Genomic DNA, 22,033 nt, shown 5'->3' with positions numbered 1-22,033 from the left:
CAGAGCTTCCCAACAGCCTGGGTTATCAGCTGAAGAGCAATAAGGAAGACATGATTGTTACTCATTAACTCCAGCAGACTTTCTACCCTTCCAGTCTGGACGGCAACAATCTGAACACTTCAGTAAATAAGAGGTAAGATTTAAGCTTTAGCTTTTCATTTTGTTTGACAAACTTGTACTTATTTTCATTTGTACTTTCTGCAGGTTTCAAGTTTTCATTTGGGAAAAAGCCAAAAGATGAGCGACATTTTAGAGGATGAAAGTGATATCTCTTTCACTGTGAAGGTAGTGTTTTTGTTCTTGTTGTTTTTTGTGTTTAAAAAAATAAGCACAAAAAGTCTCAGCATTGGTGTTTATGATACTGTATAAAACTGAGATAATGAGGTTAATTTAGAGGAAAAGCAGTTTCTTGAACACCACTTTCTGTTTCTAAGCAGTTTCTTGGGCGGGTCGAGGTGGTCCGGCCCTCTGGACAGCAGATCCTGGAGGAAGCTGCTCAGAGTCTGAAGGTCAGGAAAAATTGTCACACTATCTCCACAAACAGTGTGTGTCTGAACCCTTAACTTCAATCAATCTTTTTTTAATCTATAGAGCAAATGTTTTTTTTTTTTTTTAAATTTTTTATTTTTAAAGGCTAATGTGTCAAATGTGTTTCAATTTTTAATCCACTTTTCTTCATTAGCTCAACCTGTGAGTTGACATTTTATTTATAACTCTTTCAAGACGCCTGATAGATTCAACTCAGAAAAAGCAGCGAAAAAGAGCAAAGTCCTCATCTTCCTGTCCATGAGCGGGATTGACATTTTGGAACACAAAACCAAGGTGTGTGAAAGAAGCATTCTGATTGGCCACTCCAATGACAGCGAGTACAGCCGTAGCCCAAAGTCTGGTAGCTTCAGTTTGTGAGTTGGAACTTCATATTGATTTTAAACTGCTGTGCTAGGCAAAGATGCTAATTGGCTTAATGTTAGAATCATATTTCACTGTATTTTTGATCAGCTTACCTTATTTCAGTTTGCTAATACGTCTCTCATATAGAGATTCATAACGCATTGAGTGAAATATTTCAAGCTTTTATTTTTTTGGGACAATTTTAGTGATTATTGCTTAAAATAAAAAATCAGTGTTTCCTATAATTAGAATATCACATTAGACCAATAAAAAACTCACTATTTGCTAGAGCCTATTGGCCCTATGGAGATGTTTTGTCTGATTCAACTTCAGACAGTGGAAAAAAAAAATCTATGCATCTTTTTATTCAGTGTTTGTAAACTTCTGGTTTCAACTGTACATTTAGTGCCTTATTTTCAATGTTCTCCTCGTGTTTGCTGCCCTCAGTTCCTCCTGTACTCCTGCCCTCTCCCCACCGTCTCTTTCTGTGCCGTCCTGCGCGACTCGCCCAAAGTCTTTGGCTTTATAGCGCAGCATCCTGCGGCTGACATGTACCACTGCTATCTGTTCCAGAGCCAGAAGCTTGTGAGTGTTCCCTCCGTGGTGAACAGAAAAGAACAAGTTAGTGGTGGGGATAGAGAGGGTTTTTGTGTGTTCATCATGTTCACACCTTTTCAGGCTCCTGTCCTGGTGTCAGCTATCGGAGATGCTTTTCGAGCTTCAAGAAAGGAGCAGAACGTCAGAGGGGGGAGAGACCTGGTGGTGGAGGCACTCAGACACAAGGTTCAGCCAAACTGATTCTTTTGCCTGCACAAAAATTACAGTTCAGAACCAGTCGCTGCAAAATTCAATGTTTAACACGATTCTGACTGCTGTGTCAAAGCTGTGAGCATGAGCTTTTGCATGGGTTTTTTCTCATACTGCATGGAGATTGTTACTGTAGCTCAACATAACCTACATGCTATCATGCTTCTGCCTATTTCTTTTATTTATGCTCATCTTCTGCAGCCGACTTCAGACGCTTCTGCAGTTTTCACCAAAAACATTCAGCTTACAGAATTCACACTGGATATGCATTTTTGTTCAAGTTTGCATCTTTGTTTCTTTTTTAGAATAAAGTGTTGCAGAGAGAAAACGACGAGCTGAGAAAGAAGCTTGGAGGACACATCTATGAGTCCATGTCGTAGTGTTTGGACACACGGATGAAATCAAGGGACAGTTTCATAAAAATATATGCAATAGACGCAAGTGTGGGTGTGTGACTGTGGTGGGGCATAAAAAATATATGCCAATACATATACAGATAAATATACTGAGAACATATCATGACAGATGAGTTAAATTATATTTCATTTGGAAATAAAATAAGTTTATGATTTTTTTAGCCTTTGATTTGACATGAATATCCATTTATTGAAAAGAAAAAAAGGATTGTGATCATGACAAAAGGCTATGATTAAAGTTTTAAGGTGTACTTCTCAAATCTTTCCTTTCCACCTTTATTTGAATGTTTTTACTGCGACCAGTAATATCAAAAACCTATTTTTATAGTTTTATGCTCGTGGATCAGCTTGGGTCCTGACTCCTTAGAACACGTTTTTATTAATTTTACAAAACAATCATGACTAACAAAATGTGTCTTTTTTGGCAAGAAAAAACTAACAGAAAATAAAAAAAATATTTGGTGTTTGGCAGAATCTGTGTATTTTCTGGCAGTTCGTTTGAAACAAAAAATGAAAAAACAAAAGCAGACTCGTCTTTTCGTCGATTAAACCAAAACAAGAAATTGGATAACAAACTTGTCCGTAAATTTTCAGGCAGTTTGTTTCTTTGTTTTAAATAAAAATTGAAAAAAGGGCTCAAAACGAAAATGGAAAAAATGGATAATGAGCGCTCAATTTGAATTTTCATGATTTAGTTTTTGGCAAGCGGTCTGACTCAGATGTCCCCTGTGTCCAGCAGACCCAGGGGCCGTTTCACACAGGGCCATTATACCGGCTGCTGACACAAGCTTGGCGGTTTCACGCTGTAAGAAACAGACTATACCAGACATGGCAGACACCAAACATTGAACATCCTCGCAAATGCTCTGTCCCCATTGTGCAGCATGCTGGTGGCAGCATCATGCTGTGGGGATGTTTCTCAGCATCAGGCCTTGGAAAGCTTGTAAAGGCAGAAGGTGAAATAAACGACAACTTTAGAGAACATTTTAAGTTCCAAATCATCCGGCTAAAGCTACACAGGGATGGTTTGAAAACAAACACGATGAATATTCTAGAATGGCCTCGTAAAAGCTCAGACTTCAATCCCAAAGAGAATCACACAACCTGACTTTGACTCACTTTCACATGAAGAGGTTTGTTTTGTATTTTATTTGTTAAAAAGCTCATTTTAATAATGATGATTGATTTTTTTTAAAACAACAATAGCATCCCAGGGGATGAATACTTTTCATAGAAATACATGCCCTTCGACATGCCACATGTAAAAAATATCTTAAATTAAAACAGATGTTTTTATTCCAAACTGAGACTCTGCTTACATTTATTTATGATTTTCTGGTGAAGCCTGTCTCATTTTCTACCCAGGGTTTCCCCCAGCGGGTTAACAGCCTGGGGGCCCAAGGGCCATTTCAATATGAATTTAGTGAATTCTGGGACAAAGGGATAGTTTAACTGGCCAACCTAGAATGTAATCATTGCTAATTGTATTTTACTGAGATAAATTTGTGAACAAAGAGAGCTCAAACTCTCTTTACTTTGACAATCTAATTATAGTTAGATTGTTTTGTTTTGGTAACAAAACAATCTACAGTAACTATAATGACTGTTCTTTAAACTGGCCAGTTCTTTAAAAATCTTCTATCTAAACGTTAAACAATTAACCAAATAATAATTTATGTATGCTGAAACCATTAAATCAGATTTAGCAGCATTGATATTCACCATAAATAATGTGGTCTGTGTTAAAATATTAGCATTTATGAGGCCCCTGAAGGTCAGGGGGGCTTATGGAGCTGCTTTCTTAATTTGGATTAAAAATGAATGCAATTAATTGATATTCATTTTAGTTGTAATTTTTGGATTTGTTGTTTTAAGACTCGATAGTTGTTGAATTTCACTGGCGATGTTTCCCACAACATATAACAAGCCTGTAATATTTTACAGTTCCTGTCAACTTTGACATCTATTAATACAAAAAAACCTCGCCTTGGTGCCCTGGCCAAAGGGCTTGGAAAGTTTTCTGGGGGAAACTTGGCAGTCAGAATCAACATTGTTGGCCTGCCAGGGGTATGAATAATTTTGGACATGGTTGTGTTTTACTGATCCATGATGACAGATCAGTAAAATACAAGAAGCATCCTAACTGAAGTAAAAACAACTTCATTCAATTAATAGAGCAAATATTTTGGAAACCACAAATAATGTATTTTACAGGACAATATGTTTTTCTTTTTCATTTTCTGTTACACATTTGACAAATTCACTGTGAATGAATTTCAAAACTAAACACTGGAGGGTCGTAGTGAGCATCCCAATTATCAACTAGAAAATTCCTGAAGAAATTTAACCGGGGCCTGCCAAAGTGTGCCCGTCGATTTGGATCCAGCGTTCTGATGCTAAACATTAGCATCCATGCTAAGCTTTGCTAAAAATGACAAAGTATCATGTGGAGAATCACAAGAATGTTCACTAACATGAACTTGCACCATTCAGTATGTTAAATTAAGTGTATAAGCTAAAATTAGCAAAAATGTTAATGTTAGAATGAATACTGTCAGTAGCATGTGGACAATCACGAGCATGTTCTCTGTAATTTACTTACTCCATTCACCATACCAAATATCGCTAATAAGTCAGAAATAGCTAATACCTCATTTAAGGTAAAAGGCTAATGCTAATGCTCTGCCTTGCTGTGCAAGGCAGAGCCCTAACCTGACTAAAAAAGATCAAGCAAGCTAATATCATTGCAGCGCCTGCGGCGCTGCATTAGCCACAAACGAATCTTAAGGCTTTTATTTTGAAATTTTCATTGAGATTAATTTTAAATGGCCAATTTCATTCCATGTTCAACACTGATTGGTTTAAATCAGTTATATAGTGGTCAAAAGAGCAATTACTTGATGGAAAAATTGTCAAGGCTTTTATTTTGAAATTTACATCAAGCTTAATTTTAATGGTAACACTAATCCCATGTGTAACTATGGAGTTTTGAAATCAGTTCTAAAATTCCCAAAAACCAAGTATTTGTCATGGCCAGCTGATTACTCATCAGTAGTAACTGACAGTTCTGCCATGTTGTAGTTTTTATATTCACCTATGACCTCTTCTGTAGGCACTGAGTGTTCCGCCATGTTGTAGTTCTAACCTTCAGGAATTGTAGTTCTAAAGAGGAGGTCAACTGTCATGTCAGTGTGACACACAAGGAGAGGCTTAATTATAAATGCTTGAAGAAGTTAGTTTTTCTGACAGGCCTGAGAGAAATATTCAAGGTTTGATTTTGAAATTTTCATTCAGCTTAATTTAAAATTGCCACACTAATCCTGTGTGTAACAATGGTTGATTAAAATCAGTTATAAAAAGCCCAAACACAATGTAATTCTAAAGGCCAGCTGATTCCTCCTCAGTAGTAACTGAGAGTTCCGCCATGTTGTAGTTCTGACAATCAGCTCTGACCTCTTTTGTAGGCACTGAGTGTTCCGCCATGTTGTAGTTCTAACCTGCAGTCATTGTAGTTCTAAAGAGGTCAACTGTCATGTGTGTGAGGCAGAGACAGATTTCTATCTTTGTGAGACAGCTCAGTCAGTTATAATGGAAAAAGCAGCCCGAACAACTCCTTGCCGTTCGGGAACCGTGATACGTATCAGAAAACCGTTTGAAGCGTATGAAAGAGCTATTTTTTGTCTCCGATAGTCCTGCAAATCAAATCTGTAGCTCATTCATAGTAATTACAGCGATGATATAAAAATGGTGTGTGCTGAGATCTGACATTTTCCATAAAATTATGAAAATATATGGTGGAGAGCGTCAGTTAGGCTGGAACTTGATTTTGCTCTAAAGCACCTTGACAGAAAACCGTAAGCCCTAGAAAGATTTCGAAAACATTTTACCAGAGCAGACATACGTATCGATGTCATGTCCGAGTTTCATACCGTGGGCGTGGCGGCGATTTCAAAATTTATTTGGGGTCAGAAATCCACTTCATTTTTCACTCTAGCGGAGCGGCAGTTGGTGGCAGTTATGCTCTGCGTTTCGGCAGTTGGAAATTTCGCTTGTTTTTCACTTTTTACGTCGCCGTCGTAACGCTGATTCCCCATAAAAGTAATAGCTCCAATGCCGGGAACGAGCCGCACGTTTTGATACCACTTTTGTGGGTGGGCTCGCAGCGTTGCTAGGCAGGCCCCAAAAACAGTATAGAAATATTTCACAACGACCACTTTGTAGTCACTTTTCAATAAGGTTTTTTAGCAGGGGTGTCCTCAGAGACTCGGCTCCCACAATTTTGCCAATTTAGCCCTTCACATTCCTACTGACGGCTGCAGCAAAACATCAACCTTGATCCGATATATTATGATTTCATGGTCTTTGGTTGGTGACTAAATAATTTTAGACATCATCATACAGTCATACCAGTGGAAAACTGCATCAAGCACACTGACCTATTTGCACTCCTTAAGTGTGAATCCCTCATTAGATGCTCACCAGCTGAGCTTTAATCAGATCTCCCCATAAACAAAAATATGATTTTAAAATAAGTTCAACAAAGAAAACTTCAGTTATCAACAAAACACTACTGACAGCATCAATTTAAGATAAGCATTTACACTGGGTGAAACAAAAGCAGCATTTAACCCTATGTTAAATACACACTAGAAAGCAAGTCAAAAGCTTTGATTATGGAAACTTGGTCCTTTATGCAAATTCCAAATAATGTTCTGCCTTGATCGCGATCGGACACTCCCTCCGCTCAACCTCGGGCTCTTCCGACGAGAGCGAGAACGTAGAGGAAGATGTTGATGATGTCCATGTACAGGTTGATAGCAGCAAAGACATATTCCTCTGGGCTCAGAGCGAGCTCCTTGTTGCCAAGCAGCAGCTGGGTGTCCACAGCCAGGAACTGAAAGGCACAAAGGAGTTCAATGCCAGTCGCAAAATCTGACTATACAGCTAAATATATTGTGTCAAAACGTAATGAACATAATAAACTGTTTGTCAGGGCTTTTTGTCATTGACTTGGATACTTCTGGTAGTATTTCTACTGAGGCAATCGGAGAACAGAAGGAGACGTTATGAATGATGACATCAATTTCCTTCGCGGTTTTAGAATTGGAGTCTGTCTGTAGTTTTAGCAACGGCAGCGAAGTGACCGGAGCCGTTTAGTTCAGGTTTGCCACACTTACAAATTCTGAACTGAATTCAATTTAATAGATGGGCACTTTGGACAATTTCCGCTAAGTGTCATAGCATTGAATTGGCGCCTTATACATGTCACGGTCAAACGTTAGTGCTGATATAAACAGAGCCCAGAGTCCAGATTCTCTGTAGGCATTATAGAAAATTTTTTAAACCAGACCAGTTTAGTCCAGTAATCTTAAATAAAACCAAACAACCGTTCCCCCTCATAAGTCCCTTAATATTAAACACAGAGCTTTTCCGACAGGTTAGAGAATGTACTTCGGCATTTTCTTGCCTCCCATCATCACTTTCTGTGTTAAATTAAATTCTGGATTAATAAGGGTTGTTGTGATGGTGTTGTACAGTGCTTTAATATCTTGTTCAATGTGGCCTTTTTTTCTTTTTAACTTTGAGCCCCTGCCCCTCCAAAGGTCTCTGCACGGCCCTGATGTTAGCATCTGGTTTTTCTGGAGCATGTTCTCTATAAATCTCAGGCACTCAATCTCCCATTTAAGTTGATTGATTTTTACCAGCAAGGCTGCAGCAGTTTGATCTAGACTCATCATGAGGCTCTTGGCCACAGAGCTGAGCACCCAAAACTGCTCAAAGCAGAGCTGAAGCTCCAAGGATATTTTGAATCAAAACAAACTCTGGTAGAAGGCATTTTTTAAACTTTATTCCATGTAAAGAACAGACAGGTTTGCAAAAGTACTTAGGACTGTAGACCATAGTGAAAACAGTATAGAATTTCAAACAGTACTTTGGAAAAAACAGTATAGAAATATTTCACGACCACTTTGTAGTCACTTTTCAATAAGGTTTTTTAGCAGGGGTGTCCTCAGAGACTCGGTTCTCACAATTTTGCCAATTTAGCCCTTCACATTGAGAGCTTCTGCAAAACAACCTTGATCCGATATTTGGTTGAGGTTTGGTTGATATTTGGGACTTTGGTTGGTGACTAAATCATTTTAGACATCCTATCAGTGGAAAACTGCATCAAGCACTCTGACCTATTTGCACTCCTTAAGTGTGAATGCCTCATTAGATGCTCGCCAGCTGAGCTTTTATCAGATCTCCCCATAAACAAAAATATGATTTTAAAATAAGTTCAACAAAACACTACTTCAATTTAAGAGAAGTGTTTGCACTGGATGAACCAGCCTTTAACCATATGTGAAATGTGAAATGCACTCTGTAAATGCCAGTCGGGAAGTAAAGATTTCTTGATTTTGTTGAGAGCAGTGATTTGATTGACTAATTTAACAGCAGAATGGACTTTTTTTTCTTTTGCACATTATTTTATTTGAATCTTTGAAATTAATCTAACGGAAACAGAAATTAATTGTGGGCAGGTTCTGTTGAGCATTATGATGTCACATAAACTGACTAGTCATCAGGCGCTTTTGGAACTTTTGTCAATAAAAGAGGAGTTCCTACAGGAATTTATCCATTTGAAGAGTTCGTCTCAGACAGATTACTTCAAGAAATTTCATTGAGCTTCAGTTTTGCAAGTAAGTATTTATTTAGAAATTAGTGAGGCAAAGAAGAAAAGTTGAATTTTGTGAAGGAATTGTGAAGCGATGTTGCAGATAGTTCAACATCAAACCATTTTACAAATTTTTTGATGAAAATATCAAATGTCTCATTTGTGTTTTAGTGTCTTTTTGCATGTTTGCTAAGTTTGTTGAGTATTGAAACATGCAGTTTTTCATGCAAAAAAATTGGTTTTCCTTAAGGTTTTATAGATAGTTGATGATTTTCACACATGAAATGATAGATTTAATATAATAGGTAACTAAATGATCATTAAATTTACAGTGTTTACTATAAAAATGACTTTCTGTAGAGTTGTGTTGTACATTTTAGACATGCTTTGTGCAAGTCATTGACCACTTTTGCGTGTCTGGTTTTTTTTCACAGTCATGCAAAGATCAAGTGAACGTTTGTTAAGGAACGGCTACTACGATATATATGGACAACCAGTTATTTCCTACAGGGAAACAGCAGTGAGGTATATTAAATCAGCAATTTTTTTAAACTCTTATGTCTTATGCAGTCATCTGCTGATCAATGTACATATTTACTCACTTGTATTTTTTCCATCTTGGGTCAGGAGGAGGTACATTACAGGTCGCCCTGTAAGCCCCCCTAGAAACCGCCCGGCGAACCGCCCGGCATATCGCCCGGCAAACCGCCCAGCAAACCGCCCGACAAATGAGGAGATATCATTAAGAGAGAGGCATCAGACTCGTGCGGTGCAAATTATTATGGACCGAGAAAACCAGATGATAGACTGTCTGATAAACATTCGCCATATCACCCGCTTATTCTTTTTCACCTTCGTCACTTGTGGTAAATACTCTCCCACAAACAGTCCGTTTGGAAGTGTTACAGAAAGTCTGTATTTTGAAATTCGTCTCACTGTTGTCTTCTGCTCATGTTCATCAGCTTGTCTTTGGTGGATTATTTGCCCACGACCGTCTAAGATGTCTCTTACAACAACTATGACAGACATGGTAGGCTTTCTCTTCCTAATCCTAACACTGATTTAATTATCATGAACAAACATGAGAACAAGCTGTTAACTTTTATGTTGTGCACAGGGTCCAATCTCTGGAGTTGAGGATCAGGGACATCTCTCCAGGCTGCAGATGTTGGAGAAAAAAATTAACTACCTTCTACCAGAAGTAGACCTGTGGCCAAACTTTGCTCTCCACTCTCAAGGTGACCCATTACAAATAAGATCATCAACTAGATTGCACATTTTCAGTATTAAATTTTTCTGACTCACATTATTTCTCTTCTTGTGTTTTGTGTATAGGAGCAACGATTTTGTACAAAAAAACGACAGAGTCATGTGAAAGCCATATTGGATGTAGAATACTTGGAGTGCCTATCAGGGCACCAGCTATAGATGCAGACATTGTTATTCAGGTCTTAATGACACTTAGATTATTCAAGAAATATTAGGAAAAAAGTGATGTTCTTGTTGATATAAAATTAGGCCTTATGATTTCCTTTTCTCTTAGTCTTGGTACCCCACCTAAACTTTGTTTTGTTCTCTGTTTTCAGGGAAGAACTCATCTGCATCCTGGACAATGCTGGGCCTTTCCAGGCTTCCCGGGACGTTTGGCCATCTCATTGTCTCACACAGCCATCATCAGACATGTGTCCCTGGGCCACATTCGAAAGATTGTGTCCCCAACGTCCTCTGTCTCCAGTGCTCCTAAAGAGTTTTCTGTCTTTGTAAGTCAAGTGAAACGAGTGTCAAAACTGTAATATATATATATATATCACCTATTGCATATTTTAAGTATACTTGTGATGGCATTGATTCCGTATGACATCACTTGATCTCATTCTAAATGATGCAAACATTCTGCCTGCACTAATGAATTTTCTGCTTATCTCAGGAAGTGATATGTTTTCAGCTACACCAACTAACTTTCACATTTCTAGAAAGAACAGATAATGAACTGGATTTCTATCTAATTTTGTCTCAGGGAAAGAAGAATTTAGAAGATGAGGAAACTCATTTGGGAACTTTCATATATGACGAAAATGGAGACCAAATTCAGACCTTCAAACTTTCTGTAAATATGTCAAATTAATGTTTTATTATCCAAATACATTTCACTCAGAAGCCCAGACTGACTGACCCTGTTATAAATATTGATTGTTTTTCCTAAACTGGGTATTAATAGCATTCAATATACAAAAAAATACTTTAAATAAAATGGCAGATACCGTATTATTGTTCCGTTCAAAATGCTCCACTAAAAATTTCTATTTAAACCATAAAAATTATGTTAATGCTGCACTCCCAGAGCTCTCGAGTGAGACTGCAACTGATAGAAAGCATTGAAAAAAATAATCAGTTAGTCAACTTTGTAGCAAATATGTCATCTAGAAATAGTGCCTAGATGCATCACCAGGCTCCACCTGCATATGCAGCCACAGAAAGCTTTGTTATCGAACCCTAAACTATTCCAAAACACAGAGATACGGAGCGATCAACTTGAACAGATGCAAACAAAAAAAACAGTTGATATTTTTGGCCATCTCTTGAGGACAATATTTTTTCTTGGCATAAATCTTGTTGAAAGAATACATCAACTTTTATTATGTCTTGACAACAACAAAAAAAAGTCAACCTCTTATGACAAAACAATCATTTTTGACATCTCATGATAAAACACCAACAAAAAATCCCAGTGTTACTACATAACAGTTTGTTTTAGCAAGATATCAACATACTTCCCTTGCTATCTTGAGAAATACTATGCAAAATATTTTTATAGCAAGGCCAGTTGAACTAGGCTTCCATGCACTTTAAGACAGACCTCCTTTGTTTCTATTGTCTGTCTATTTGCAACTATGGATTATCAATCTAACCTCTCTTGGCTTACAGGCTGATAAAGTTGGCCCCTACGACCATGTTACACTACAGGTGAACAGCAACTGGGGAGAATCGGGCTACACCTGCCTCTACGACTTCAGAGTGCATGGAGATCTAGCCAAAGAATGAGGTCAACAAGGAGGAAAGGGGTGTAAGATAGGAAAGAGGAAAAAGTACATGTTTTTCTTTAATATATATTTTTTGTATATGTTTTGGGAATTAATTATAAATCCTGATTAAAACAGTTACACCACTCATCTATAAGTAGACAATCAAATGAAGATGAAAAACAACACACACACACACACACATCCATGAAGGCTCTCAGACAGGTACCACAGGAACAGAAAACATTTTCTTGTTGCCCCCCATCTTGGTGCCTGCATGTTGGGGTTTACTGCGGTGAGCAAGAGGGAAGTTCAGAGAACTCACCCTTTCTGGAGTCCTTGGAGGGTGTACTGGAGTGTACCCCTCAGGGATTCCCTTGTTCTAGTGGAGAACTTCAACAAGGCAATGGGCAATGACAGTGAGACCTGGAGAGATGTGGTTGGGAGGAATGGTCCCGGAGATCTAAACTCGTGAACTTCTGGGTTCTCTCCGGGTCCGCCAGCTTCTTCCCACAGACATTATAAATTGGCAACAATGGGTTCTCTCTGGGTGCGCCAGCTTCTTCCCAAAGACATAAAAGTAGCATGCATGGGTTCTCTCTGGGTGCTTCGCCTTCCTCGCACAGACATCATAAATTGGCAACAATGGGTTCTCTCCGGGTCCGCCAGCCTCTTCCCACAGACATCACAAATTGGCATGCATGGGTTCTCTCCGGGTGCTCCGACTTCTTCCCGCACACATAAAAGTAGCATGTGTGGGTTCTCCCCGGGTCCGCCAGCTTCTTCCCACAGACATCACAAATTGGCAACAATGGGTTCTCTCTGGGTCCGCCAGCTTCTTCCCACAGACATCACAAATTGGCAACAATGGGTTCTCTCTGGGTGCGCCAGCTTCTTCCCAAAGACATAAAAGTGGCATGCATGGGTTCTCTCTGGGTGCTTCGCTTTCCTCCCACAGACATCATAAATTGGCACCAATGGGTTCTCTCCGGGTCCGCCAGCTTCTTCCCACAGACATTATAAATTGGCATGCATGGGTTCTCTCCGGGTGCTCCGGCTTCCTCCCGCAGACATAAAAGTAGCATGTGTGGGTTCTCTCCGGGTCCGCCAGCTTCTTCCCACAGACATCACAAATTGGCATGCATGGGTTCTCTCCGGGTGCTCCGGCTTCCTCCCGCAGACATAAAAGTAGCATGTGTGGGTTCTCTCCGGGTCCGCCAGCTTCTTCCCACAGACATCATAAATTGGCATGCATGGGTTCTCTCCGGGTGCTTCGCCTTCCTCCCACATCAAAAACACAATTGTTAGGTTAATTCTCCATGTGTTACATGGTCATTTGTCCTGTGTCTCACTGCATTGCCCTGGGATGGTTTGGCAACCTGCACAATTCCATGTTCAGGTTCTCTTTTTTGCACCATTTAAAATGGAAACACTGACACTTTTACATAACTGGTGGTACATTTACCATAAACTGTCTGAGAGCATTAACATTCAACCACAAACATAAACTCTGAAAACAGTGCATCTTCATGTCTTAATCAAAATTAAAGATTGTCTGTCCAGGTTATGGAATACAGCAACATGACTTTGTAGATAATGATGCACTAACACAATTCTTTAAGTTATTTTACAGATATTGAAGTTTAACTTTTTGTTTCATGTTATTCTTTCGGGACTGATTCCAGTAAGAGGTAGTTTACTGCTACAGGCTCAGACTATTTTCTGTCAATATCTATTGTATAGACTTTCCCAGATCTACCTTTTGTAACATGTGTATTGTAAACTAATATTGTAATTGAATCTGTCTTTCTTTCAGAAGGTTTGTTGACAGTTTTGTTGTTGTTGTGTTTTTTATTTTTGCCCTCTTGAAGCCAGCCAGCCTCGGCAGATGGCTGCTCATCCTGAGCCTGGTTCTGCTGGAGGTTTCTTCCTTTTAAAGGGAGTTTTCCTCTCCACTGTTGCCTTGTGCTTGCTCAGGATGGGGGATCCCTTGGATTAAACATCCATCGCGATCTGCTGGTGACCCCTCCGCAGAATCGCCACCTTAACGTGGTGGAGGGGTTTGAGTATCCCCATGACCCAGATGGAGATTTTGTCTTGGGGTTCAGCCAATAGTGAGGCTTCCCAGGGTAGGCTGCCATTGGGGAGGGATCAGACTAAGAGCGATTCAAGGTTTTCAGTGAAGGGCTACCAAAGGAATCAGGTATTTCTAGGACACAGACAGTTATCCCAAGTACGGTTTTGCCGGAAGTTTCTCCCTATAAAAAGTCAGTAATCTTCTTCACTGATAAAAATGACAATGAATTCACTGTACTCCAATGCCCTCCTGTGACTGCTAATCGTGCTTCCATTAAGGTACCAGAATGCGAGGCTCCTAAAGTCACATGGGGACTTTGGTCTATTTGGGCCAACGAGTGAGCAGTGTGAGACAAGTGGAGATTTGAGACAGACACACAGGCATGGAAGGTTCTGGCTCAATACTTGGAGAGGAGCCACTCACCCACACTTGAAGGTCCACACCTTGGAGCAGTTGCCTACACCTGAAGGGGCCAATGGGTCCATGTTTGAAGGAGAACTGCACACGACAGAGGGCCAGAAGGAGGCGTGCACATGTCAGTTCAGTGGTTCAAAATGCCTGGGCTTCTGCCTACATTCTCTGGACTTGTGTTTTAAAAATAAAAGCCTCTAAATTACTTCAAATGGTTACCGGTGTTGTGTCCATTCATTTTACCTTTACAGTCTCACTATTTGCACAGTCCTTCCAACCTACACATAGCTGAATGTGAGAAACTGCCACATAGCATGGCATGTGGGTACACCAACAATGACAGACATTTGGCTTGCATTTCTCCATGTTGTCATCTTAAGTAAGAATGTCATTTCATCATGGTAATGTCACAGTCAGTTTCCGCAAGCTACCCTCTCTGTACAAGAGTACAACAGAAATCAAGAAATAGTGAAAAATTAAAATTTAGAAAGGTTCTTAAATTTCTTAATCTTAAATAAGCTACAATGAGCCAAAATTATTTTCTTCATTCCACTATGTCTGCAGTTCTAACATTCTGCTCAGCCTTCTTCTGCAATAAGAGTGCCACCATTATTGTAGTTCTTAACTGCTAACTCAGCCCTCGCCTGAGGTAACTGAGTGATCCACCATGTCTGTAGTTCTAACCTTCAATCATTGTCATTCTAAAACACCAATATTAATGTACCGCCTGAGGCACTGCACCACTCTGAGAGGTAAATAGGATTTATTTTCAGATTTTCAGTAAGCTATATTTTAAATGGCCACATTAGTGTTCCGTCATAGTTTAGAACTACAGAGATGGCGTCTTTGTAGTCCAAACCAGCAGCTCCGCCTTTCTCTGTGTTCTGTTGCTATAGTAATAGCCGATGTAATAGTAATAGATGGTGCTTCTTCACGTCGAGAGGAGCCGGTTGAGGTGGCTTGGGCATCTGGTCAGGATGCCTCCCTGATGAGGCGTTCTGGGCACATCCCATCAGGAGGAGGCCCCGGGGAAGACCTGCGACACGCTGGAGGGACTATGTTTCTCGGCTGGCCGGGGTTCACCCAGAAGAGCTCGGCATACCAGTCCCAACAACCACGCTGTTACAATAAAAAAATAAATGCTACTACACAATTACAACATTAGGGATTGTAACCACCCATTTTAGAGCAAGCCAAGGCTGCCACCTGGTGGCAAAAGAGGAACACTAACTGTCAAATCAGTGTGGAATCACTGCTGCTGTGCGTCCTGGATGTCAGCATCTGGCTTTCCTGGAGCATGTTCACTATAAATCTGAGGTGCTCAATCTCCCACTTAAGCTGATCGTTTTTTTTTTTACCAGCAAGGCTGCAGCAGTTTGATTTGAGGCTCTAGGACACAGAGCTGAGCACCCAAAACTGCTCAAAGCAGAGCTGAAGCTCCAAGGACATTTTGAATCAAAACATAATTACAAACTCTGGTAGAATTTTTCAGATTTTATTCCATATAAAGAACAGACATCAGGTTTACAAAAGTACTTAAGACTGTAGACCATAGTGAAAATGTAACCCACATAAAGTGGGAATAGCCTTTTGGGAAATAGAGATTGGGTAGGCGGGGTAGTCTGCCTGGCCAATGGGAAGTTTGATTCCCATGAATGTTTAGACCAATCAGAGAGCGGAATGCCACAGAGGCTCCACCTTCTTTCCCGTGTTGGCAGCATTGATTGTGAGCGGGAGATCCGACCCTGATCAGACAGCTGAGCCAGAGTGAGAGTCTTTTGGTTTCTTTCTAATATCATTTATTGACTTTGAAGGAATTTTTTCTTGTAAATAGTTATTGTTTAAATCCAACTTATAAGTTAGAAAGAGTGATAAGTTTCAGAAAACTGAACTTCAGTTTTTCTGCTGTTAGAACCACTAAGATCAGTTGGAACTGTTGCACTTTCTGGCAGTTGATTGGCAGTTGTTTTCAGTTCAACTGAAGGTAAAGCCTGTATAATAATGTATTTTTATTTTACTTAATTCATTTTCTTTAAGTTAAAACTTAAAAAATATGCATTTTACACTGTCTAGTGCCCTCCGTGTCTGGAATGAGAGTCCCTGTCTAGTTGTTTTGAACGTGCCGCACTGAGATCGGTGAGCATATTTTGTACCTTTCATTTGGTTTTTGTTCTTTTATCTTGTTGTCAAATAATGATCTTTATTTGACCTACTTAGTTATTAAAACGTGAACCTTTGCTGAGTTTGTGTAAAATGTAATGTTTTATTATTGTTCTTGGAAAAGGATTTTTCAAACAGTTATGAAACATAATAAGCTAGAATGGTTTAATAATAATTCTATGTTTCTGCTGGTCTTGTCTGTTGACAGATCAGGGTTTTTTTTGTTGTTGTGTTGTTTTTTTTTTTTTTTGCTTTTTCTTCTCTTCTCCTGGATTGTTCCTGGAGTGGATTCCCCTACTGACTTTGATGGCGAGCCTTCCCACCTGGACTTAGAAAGATCTGGATTTCCTCCCATGTTGAGTGAGACCTGAACCAGGATTTAATTTGATTCATTTGTCATCTAAAAGAGATTAGAGCGCAAACTACCAGGGTGCACCCAATAGATTTAAATTTGATATTTAGCACTTGGCCAAGTATTGTTGTTTTTATTTCATGTATTTTATTGTGTGTAATTTTATTTTCTTAATTGTATGTCTTGTCCATTTGTGAGTTTATGATTCATGTTACTAAAGCTAATTGTTTTTTAAATTCACTCAACTGTGTATGTGTCATGTAAACACCCATCGTGCTCCGACAGCCAAACCTATTGGCCCATCTACCTAAAACATATTGTACCCTTCTCAACTGTGTTACAGGAAAAGGTTTGGCGAGCCAGCCAGGAGCACGAGTGTGTGTGTTTAAGTGTCAGACATCTTTCACGTATTGTTAGAACTTCCTAAGTACTTCTCAAAAAAAATAAAAAATGGATGTGGTACTCCGGGAGTCCATCCAAATTCCCCATTCTTTGGTTGTTAGTGGCTTGACAGGGTCAGAAATAGATGAGGAAGTATCAATATTTCTCCAGAAGTATGGTTCCATTAACCGTTACATTCACTTAGATGATCCTAAATCAGGTTTCCATAAAAACATGATTATTGAGTTTGCACATGAAACTGCCATGAAGACATTGGAACCACTGTTGCCTCTTCAGCTTCCAAGCATGACTCAAGCAGGGATTGTGTATGAGTTAAAAGCTTTAGGAAGTGTCTACACCGTAGAAGCCAGAAGCAAAGCTACTAAAATGTACATGGAACAACTCTCTGAAATTGCCATGCTGAGTGGAAATTCACTAGGAGAAATGTTGAAGGAGGAACTTAAAAGTCTAGTTTCATCTGTCGAAAGTTCCTTTGCCCGATCACCTCAGATTGATCCAGAATCCTCAGCTCCACAGAGTCCTATCCCACAAAAAGACTCGACCAGCAAAAGAAATATCCCATCTTCTGAAAACCCTCAGTCAGCCATAGCTGTCACGCCATCCCCGATTTTGACACCAGCAAATAATCCAAGTAAGCCTCTCAACCCTTCCATTTTCAGTAAAAACCTGATTGATCTCAACCCCCCACAGACTTTGTCATTCTCATCTGAATCCACTACTACGCCAGTAATCGATGTTAATCCACATGCAGTTCAGTGAGTGGTGGTTGAGCATGTGGTGCGCAGCAGTGATACCTCATCTCCATTTGCTTCACCCAGTAGACTCAGAGCTTTTTCAGGCAAGAGTCCACGTCCAAGCCATGAAGCAGATTATGATACATGGCATGCAAGTGTTGAAATTCTTATCAGAGATCCATCTGTGTCAGACTTGCATTGCACACATTGTATATTAGACAGTCTTCTTCCTCCTGCTTCTGAAATAATTAAACATTTGAGCCCACAATCTAGTCCCTCAACTTATCTCAAGTTGCTTGACTCCGCCTACGGGACGGTTGAAGATGGTGACGAGCTTTATGCTAGGTTCATGAGCACGTTCCAGAATGACGGAGAGTTACCTTCTGTTTTCCTGCAGAGACTACACACAGCCTTAAGCAAAACAATGAGACGTGGTGGTGTATCCGCTCCAGAGTTTGATCAACAGCTTTTAAAGCAGTTCTGTAGAGGCTGTTGGGAGAACGCTTTAATAGCCGATCTTCAGTTGGAACAAAAGAAAGATAAACCTCCTACTTTTGCAGAATTGTTGCTCCTTCTTAGGACAAAAGAAGATAAACAGGCTGCAAAAATGACTCGAATGCGACAGCATTTCAACCATGCCAAGTCTGGCCACATCCCCAGCAAGCAGCGTGCCATGTCACAAGTTCATCTTGCATATGACAAAAATGATTTGATAAATAAGACTGATCTTGAGATGCTCAAGCAACAAATTGCTGACCTCAGCCTTCAGGTGAAGAGCATTGTGTCAGAGAGTCAAAAGTCAAAACAACTTAAGCAACAAAAGTCTGTTCCTCTAAGTGTCACACATGAAGCCCATGTGGTGAAACCAAAAACAAGCCGTCAGCATCCTTCCACAATTAAAGCAAATGGCAGACCACGTCCCTGGTACTGTTTCCAGTGTGGAGAGGATGGCCATGTTGTTTCAGTCTGTGAAAATGCACCAAATTCTTCCCTTGTAGCAGCTAAGAAAAAACAGCTGAAAGAAAAGCAGGCTGCTTGGGAAGCCTCTCATGCTTCTCAAAGTGAGACACATTTAAACTAGTGTCTGCTCCCATAGAGGGACACATGGGAGCAGAGTTACAAAATTCCAGTCCCAAAACCATGAAAGCTGTTGTTAAGAGTGTTGGGGTAGAAAGGTCGAAATTGCCACATGGCCTGGTGGGAACTAAAACTACAGCTCAAGTGTCTATTGCAGGGAAAGACACAAACTGTCTGTTGGACACAGGTTCACAAGTCACAACTGTGTCCCAGTCCTTTTATGAAGAACACCTTTCTGATCTGACCATTCATTCTTTAAATGATTTGCTTGAAGTGGAGAGTGCTAATGGCCAGTTTGTTCCCTATTTAGGATATGTTGAGCTTACCATCACTTTTCCTAAAGAGTTTGTTGGCTCTGATATTGAGATTAACACTCTGGCTTTGGTTATTCCTCACCTCCGCTCTGCAGCCCATGAACAGGTGCTTATAGGCACAAACGCACTTGACATTCTTTATGCGGATTACCAGAAACTTTCATCTTTTCAGCCTTTGATGAATGGCTATCAGGCTGTTCTCAAAATACTTGAGATACAACAAAGGGAGCTTATCCACAGCAGCCTTGGTTGTGCAGAACTAACAGGCAAGCTGCCTAAAGTTGTTCCTGCAAGGCAGACCACTGTTGTTGAAGCTTTTGTTCCATTTAATCGTTTGAACATTCAGAGAGATGTTATTCTTGAGCAACCATCAGCTTCTTCTCTACCGAATGGTTTACTCGTTTCAGCGATTGCAGTAACTTTACCAAGCAAACACTCATGTCATATTCCTGTCATACTGAGAAATGACACCAATCATGACATAGTCATTCCCCCCAAAACCATTGTGGCAGATGTTAATGCTATAGTACAGGTGTTGCACAAAGAACATACTGTCAACGAATCAGACTATCCTAAATTTCAAGCAACGTCTTCCCCACCACTGAACTTTGATTTTGGAGATTCACCTTTATCCACTGAATGGAAAGAGCGAATAACAAAAATGTTAAACACCATGCCAAACGTTTTCTCTCAGAATGACCTGGATTTTGGCCATACTGATAAAGTGAAACACAGAATCAAGCTCAGTTAAAAAGTCACATAATTCCCAAGACAGCATTTACGTGATATAAAAAATATTTTATTTTTATTTTGAAATTTTCATTAAGCTTAATTTAAAATTGCCACACTAATCCTGTGTGTAACAATGGTTACTTAAAATCAGTTATAAAAAGTCCAAACACAATGTAATTCTAAATCCCAGCTCATTTATCCTCAGTAGTAACTGACAGTTCCGCCATGTTGTAGTTCTAACCTGCAGTCATTGTTGTTGTAAGGAGAAGGTCAACTGTCATGTCAGTGTGACACACAAGGAGAGACTTAATTCTAATTGCTTGTTAGTTTTTGTGACAGGCCTGAGAGAAATATTCAGCTTTTATTTTGAAATTTTCATTAAGCTTAATGCTAAATTGACATACTAATCCCATGTGTAGCAAAGTTTGGTTAAAATCAGTTATAAAATGCCCAAAACACAAGTAGTTCTAAAGGCCAGCTCCTTCCTCAGAGCTCTGCCATAGTAAAAACTACAGTGGCGCGTTTTTGTAGTTCTAATTAGCTGCTCTGACTGTTACTCCTCTCGAGTTCAATTAAACTTAACGCAGTTCTTGATTTTCTACAGCCATTTATTTCAGACACGTTCTTCTAGGTCCTCAAAAAATGCCGTCAGAACTACAAAAAAGGTAACACAACCTAAATCAGTTCACAACAAATGGCACAATATAACAAAAGATCCATACAACAAAACTGTACCTCATTAGCTGCATCAACTCCAGAGGAATAAAGTCTAATCTTCTCACAGTCTCTCCAGCTCGCATAACCCACATGGCTCCAAATGCGCCAGCCAAAGTTCCCCGGGCAACACATGCCGTGCGGAACAAAACAAAAGTTCCCCCTCTACATTCCAATGTACACCCAACATAAAACCAATAAAATTACTACTGCCACCTTAAACATAAAAAACAAAAATAAAAAACAAGAGGCAGTTGTCCTGACAGCAGCCACAGGCCCTGCTGTGCTTCGTTGCTATGGTAATGGATCCTCTGCAACTGTCGTGTGTGAGACAGATTTCTATCAGTTTTAACTGAAAAAAGCGGTCCGAACAACTCCTTCCCATTCGGAAACATATCGGAAAACCGTTTGAAACATATGAGAGGGCTATCTTTCGTCTCCGATAGTCCCGCTATTCATATCTGTACATCACTCACAGTAATAACAGCGACGAGATAAAAATGGTGTGCGCTGAGGTCTGACATTTTTCAGAAATACATGGAAGTGATCCTGGCTGAGCGAGTCGAAATCCTGTCGCATCACTTCGCTCTGAAGCCCCTAGACAGAAAACCGTAAGACCTAGGAAAATGTAGAAAACATTTTACCGGAGCAGGCATGCGTATCTATTTCATGACCAAGTTTGATACCGATAGGGCGATATTTGTGGGCGTGACAGCGATTTCAAATTTTATTTGGGGTCAGAATCGCACTGCTTCCCACACTCTAACGAAACGTTGATTACACTCTAGTTTTTCCAAAAATTGAAAACTTTGGAGCGCTTAGAGAGAAATTGTGGACAAACCGTAATTCGTATCAACGTGTTGTCTTGACTTTAGAAAGATCACGGGCGTATCTACAAACTGAAATTTGAATGGCATTTCTACGTATTTTAGGATGTTTTGGTTTCCTCACTCCATTCATTTCTATGGGGCTTTTGGGGGTCTTTTTTGGCTTTTTACATCGCCATGGTAACTCAGAATCCCACCACAAGTAATAGCACACATGCCGCCATCGAGCCGCACGTTTTGATACCACATTTGTTGGTGGGCACGCAGCGGTATGAGCCGCATTAACGGTCACGGAAAAAAAATAAAGAGGCGTTCTATTGGGTGAAGATTAATAGGTGCCTGCCATGCAATGCATAAGGAGAGCAGTTACTGACTTGCGAAGCAAGTCAGTAACTGCTCTCCTTATGCATTGCTAGGCAGGCCCCAATAAAATGTCGCCTT

General features: G+C 39.9%; 3 protein-coding genes and 2 long non-coding RNA genes across 7 annotated transcripts; 4 read left to right on the top strand and 1 right to left on the bottom strand.

Annotated features, from left to right (window-relative positions):
• Nucleotides 1-64: 64 nt before the first annotated feature.
• Nucleotides 65-2,374, top strand: LOC129371581 (PTB domain-containing engulfment adapter protein 1-like). Its single transcript, XM_055048230.1, has 7 exons — nt 65-133; nt 205-285; nt 438-509; nt 724-822; nt 1,339-1,476; nt 1,570-1,674; nt 2,004-2,374. Exons 2-7 carry the CDS (start codon nt 238-240, stop codon nt 2,076-2,078), a joined length of 537 nt encoding a protein of 178 aa, XP_054904205.1. The 5' UTR covers nt 65-133; nt 205-237; the 3' UTR covers nt 2,079-2,374.
• A 3,729-nt stretch (nt 2,375-6,103) lies between these two features.
• Nucleotides 6,104-21,047, bottom strand: LOC129371746 (protein lifeguard 1-like). 2 transcript variants are annotated; one of them, XR_008607191.1, is made up of 2 exons: nt 7,817-7,903; nt 6,104-7,008 (listed from the first exon to the last, which is right to left on the bottom strand). XR_008607191.1 is itself a non-coding variant. In XM_055048526.1 (2 exons), exons 1-2 carry the CDS (start codon nt 20,898-20,900, stop codon nt 6,859-6,861), a joined length of 264 nt encoding a protein of 87 aa, XP_054904501.1. In that variant the 5' UTR covers nt 20,901-21,047; the 3' UTR covers nt 6,278-6,858. The 2 variants fall into 2 exon arrangements, 1 of the variants encoding a protein (XP_054904501.1); XM_055048526.1 differs by lacking the exon at nt 7,817-7,903 and adding an exon at nt 20,787-21,047 and having other exon boundaries at nt 6,278-7,008.
• LOC129371744 (SUN domain-containing protein 2-like) lies at nt 8,203-13,245 on the top strand. Of its 2 annotated transcripts, XM_055048524.1 has the most exons (9): nt 8,203-8,797; nt 9,207-9,297; nt 9,400-9,638; nt 9,735-9,802; nt 9,890-10,010; nt 10,108-10,220; nt 10,359-10,532; nt 10,790-10,879; nt 11,698-13,245. In XM_055048524.1, exons 2-9 carry the CDS (start codon nt 9,209-9,211, stop codon nt 11,812-11,814), a joined length of 1,011 nt encoding a protein of 336 aa, XP_054904499.1. In that variant the 5' UTR covers nt 8,203-8,797; nt 9,207-9,208; the 3' UTR covers nt 11,815-13,245. The 2 variants fall into 2 exon arrangements, with proteins under 2 accessions (XP_054904499.1, XP_054904498.1); XM_055048523.1 differs by having other exon boundaries at nt 9,400-9,802.
• Nucleotides 13,295-14,492, top strand: LOC129371748 (uncharacterized). The gene is made up of 2 exons (XR_008607193.1): nt 13,295-14,059; nt 14,148-14,492. It is a non-coding gene; the product is annotated as an uncharacterized LOC129371748 (long non-coding RNA).
• On the top strand, nt 15,806-16,630 carry LOC129371747 (uncharacterized). The gene is made up of 3 exons (XR_008607192.1): nt 15,806-16,047; nt 16,193-16,264; nt 16,354-16,630. It is a non-coding gene; the product is annotated as an uncharacterized LOC129371747 (long non-coding RNA).
• Nucleotides 21,048-22,033: the final 986 nt, after the last annotated feature.

This window comes from Poeciliopsis prolifica, unplaced genomic scaffold, assembly GCF_027474105.1.
Source record: "Poeciliopsis prolifica strain line A6 unplaced genomic scaffold, Auburn_PproV2 SCAFFOLD027, whole genome shotgun sequence".
In the NCBI taxonomy this organism is placed as follows: domain Eukaryota; kingdom Metazoa; phylum Chordata; class Actinopteri; order Cyprinodontiformes; family Poeciliidae; genus Poeciliopsis; species Poeciliopsis prolifica.
This window is presented reverse-complemented; position numbering and strand designations above follow the sequence as displayed.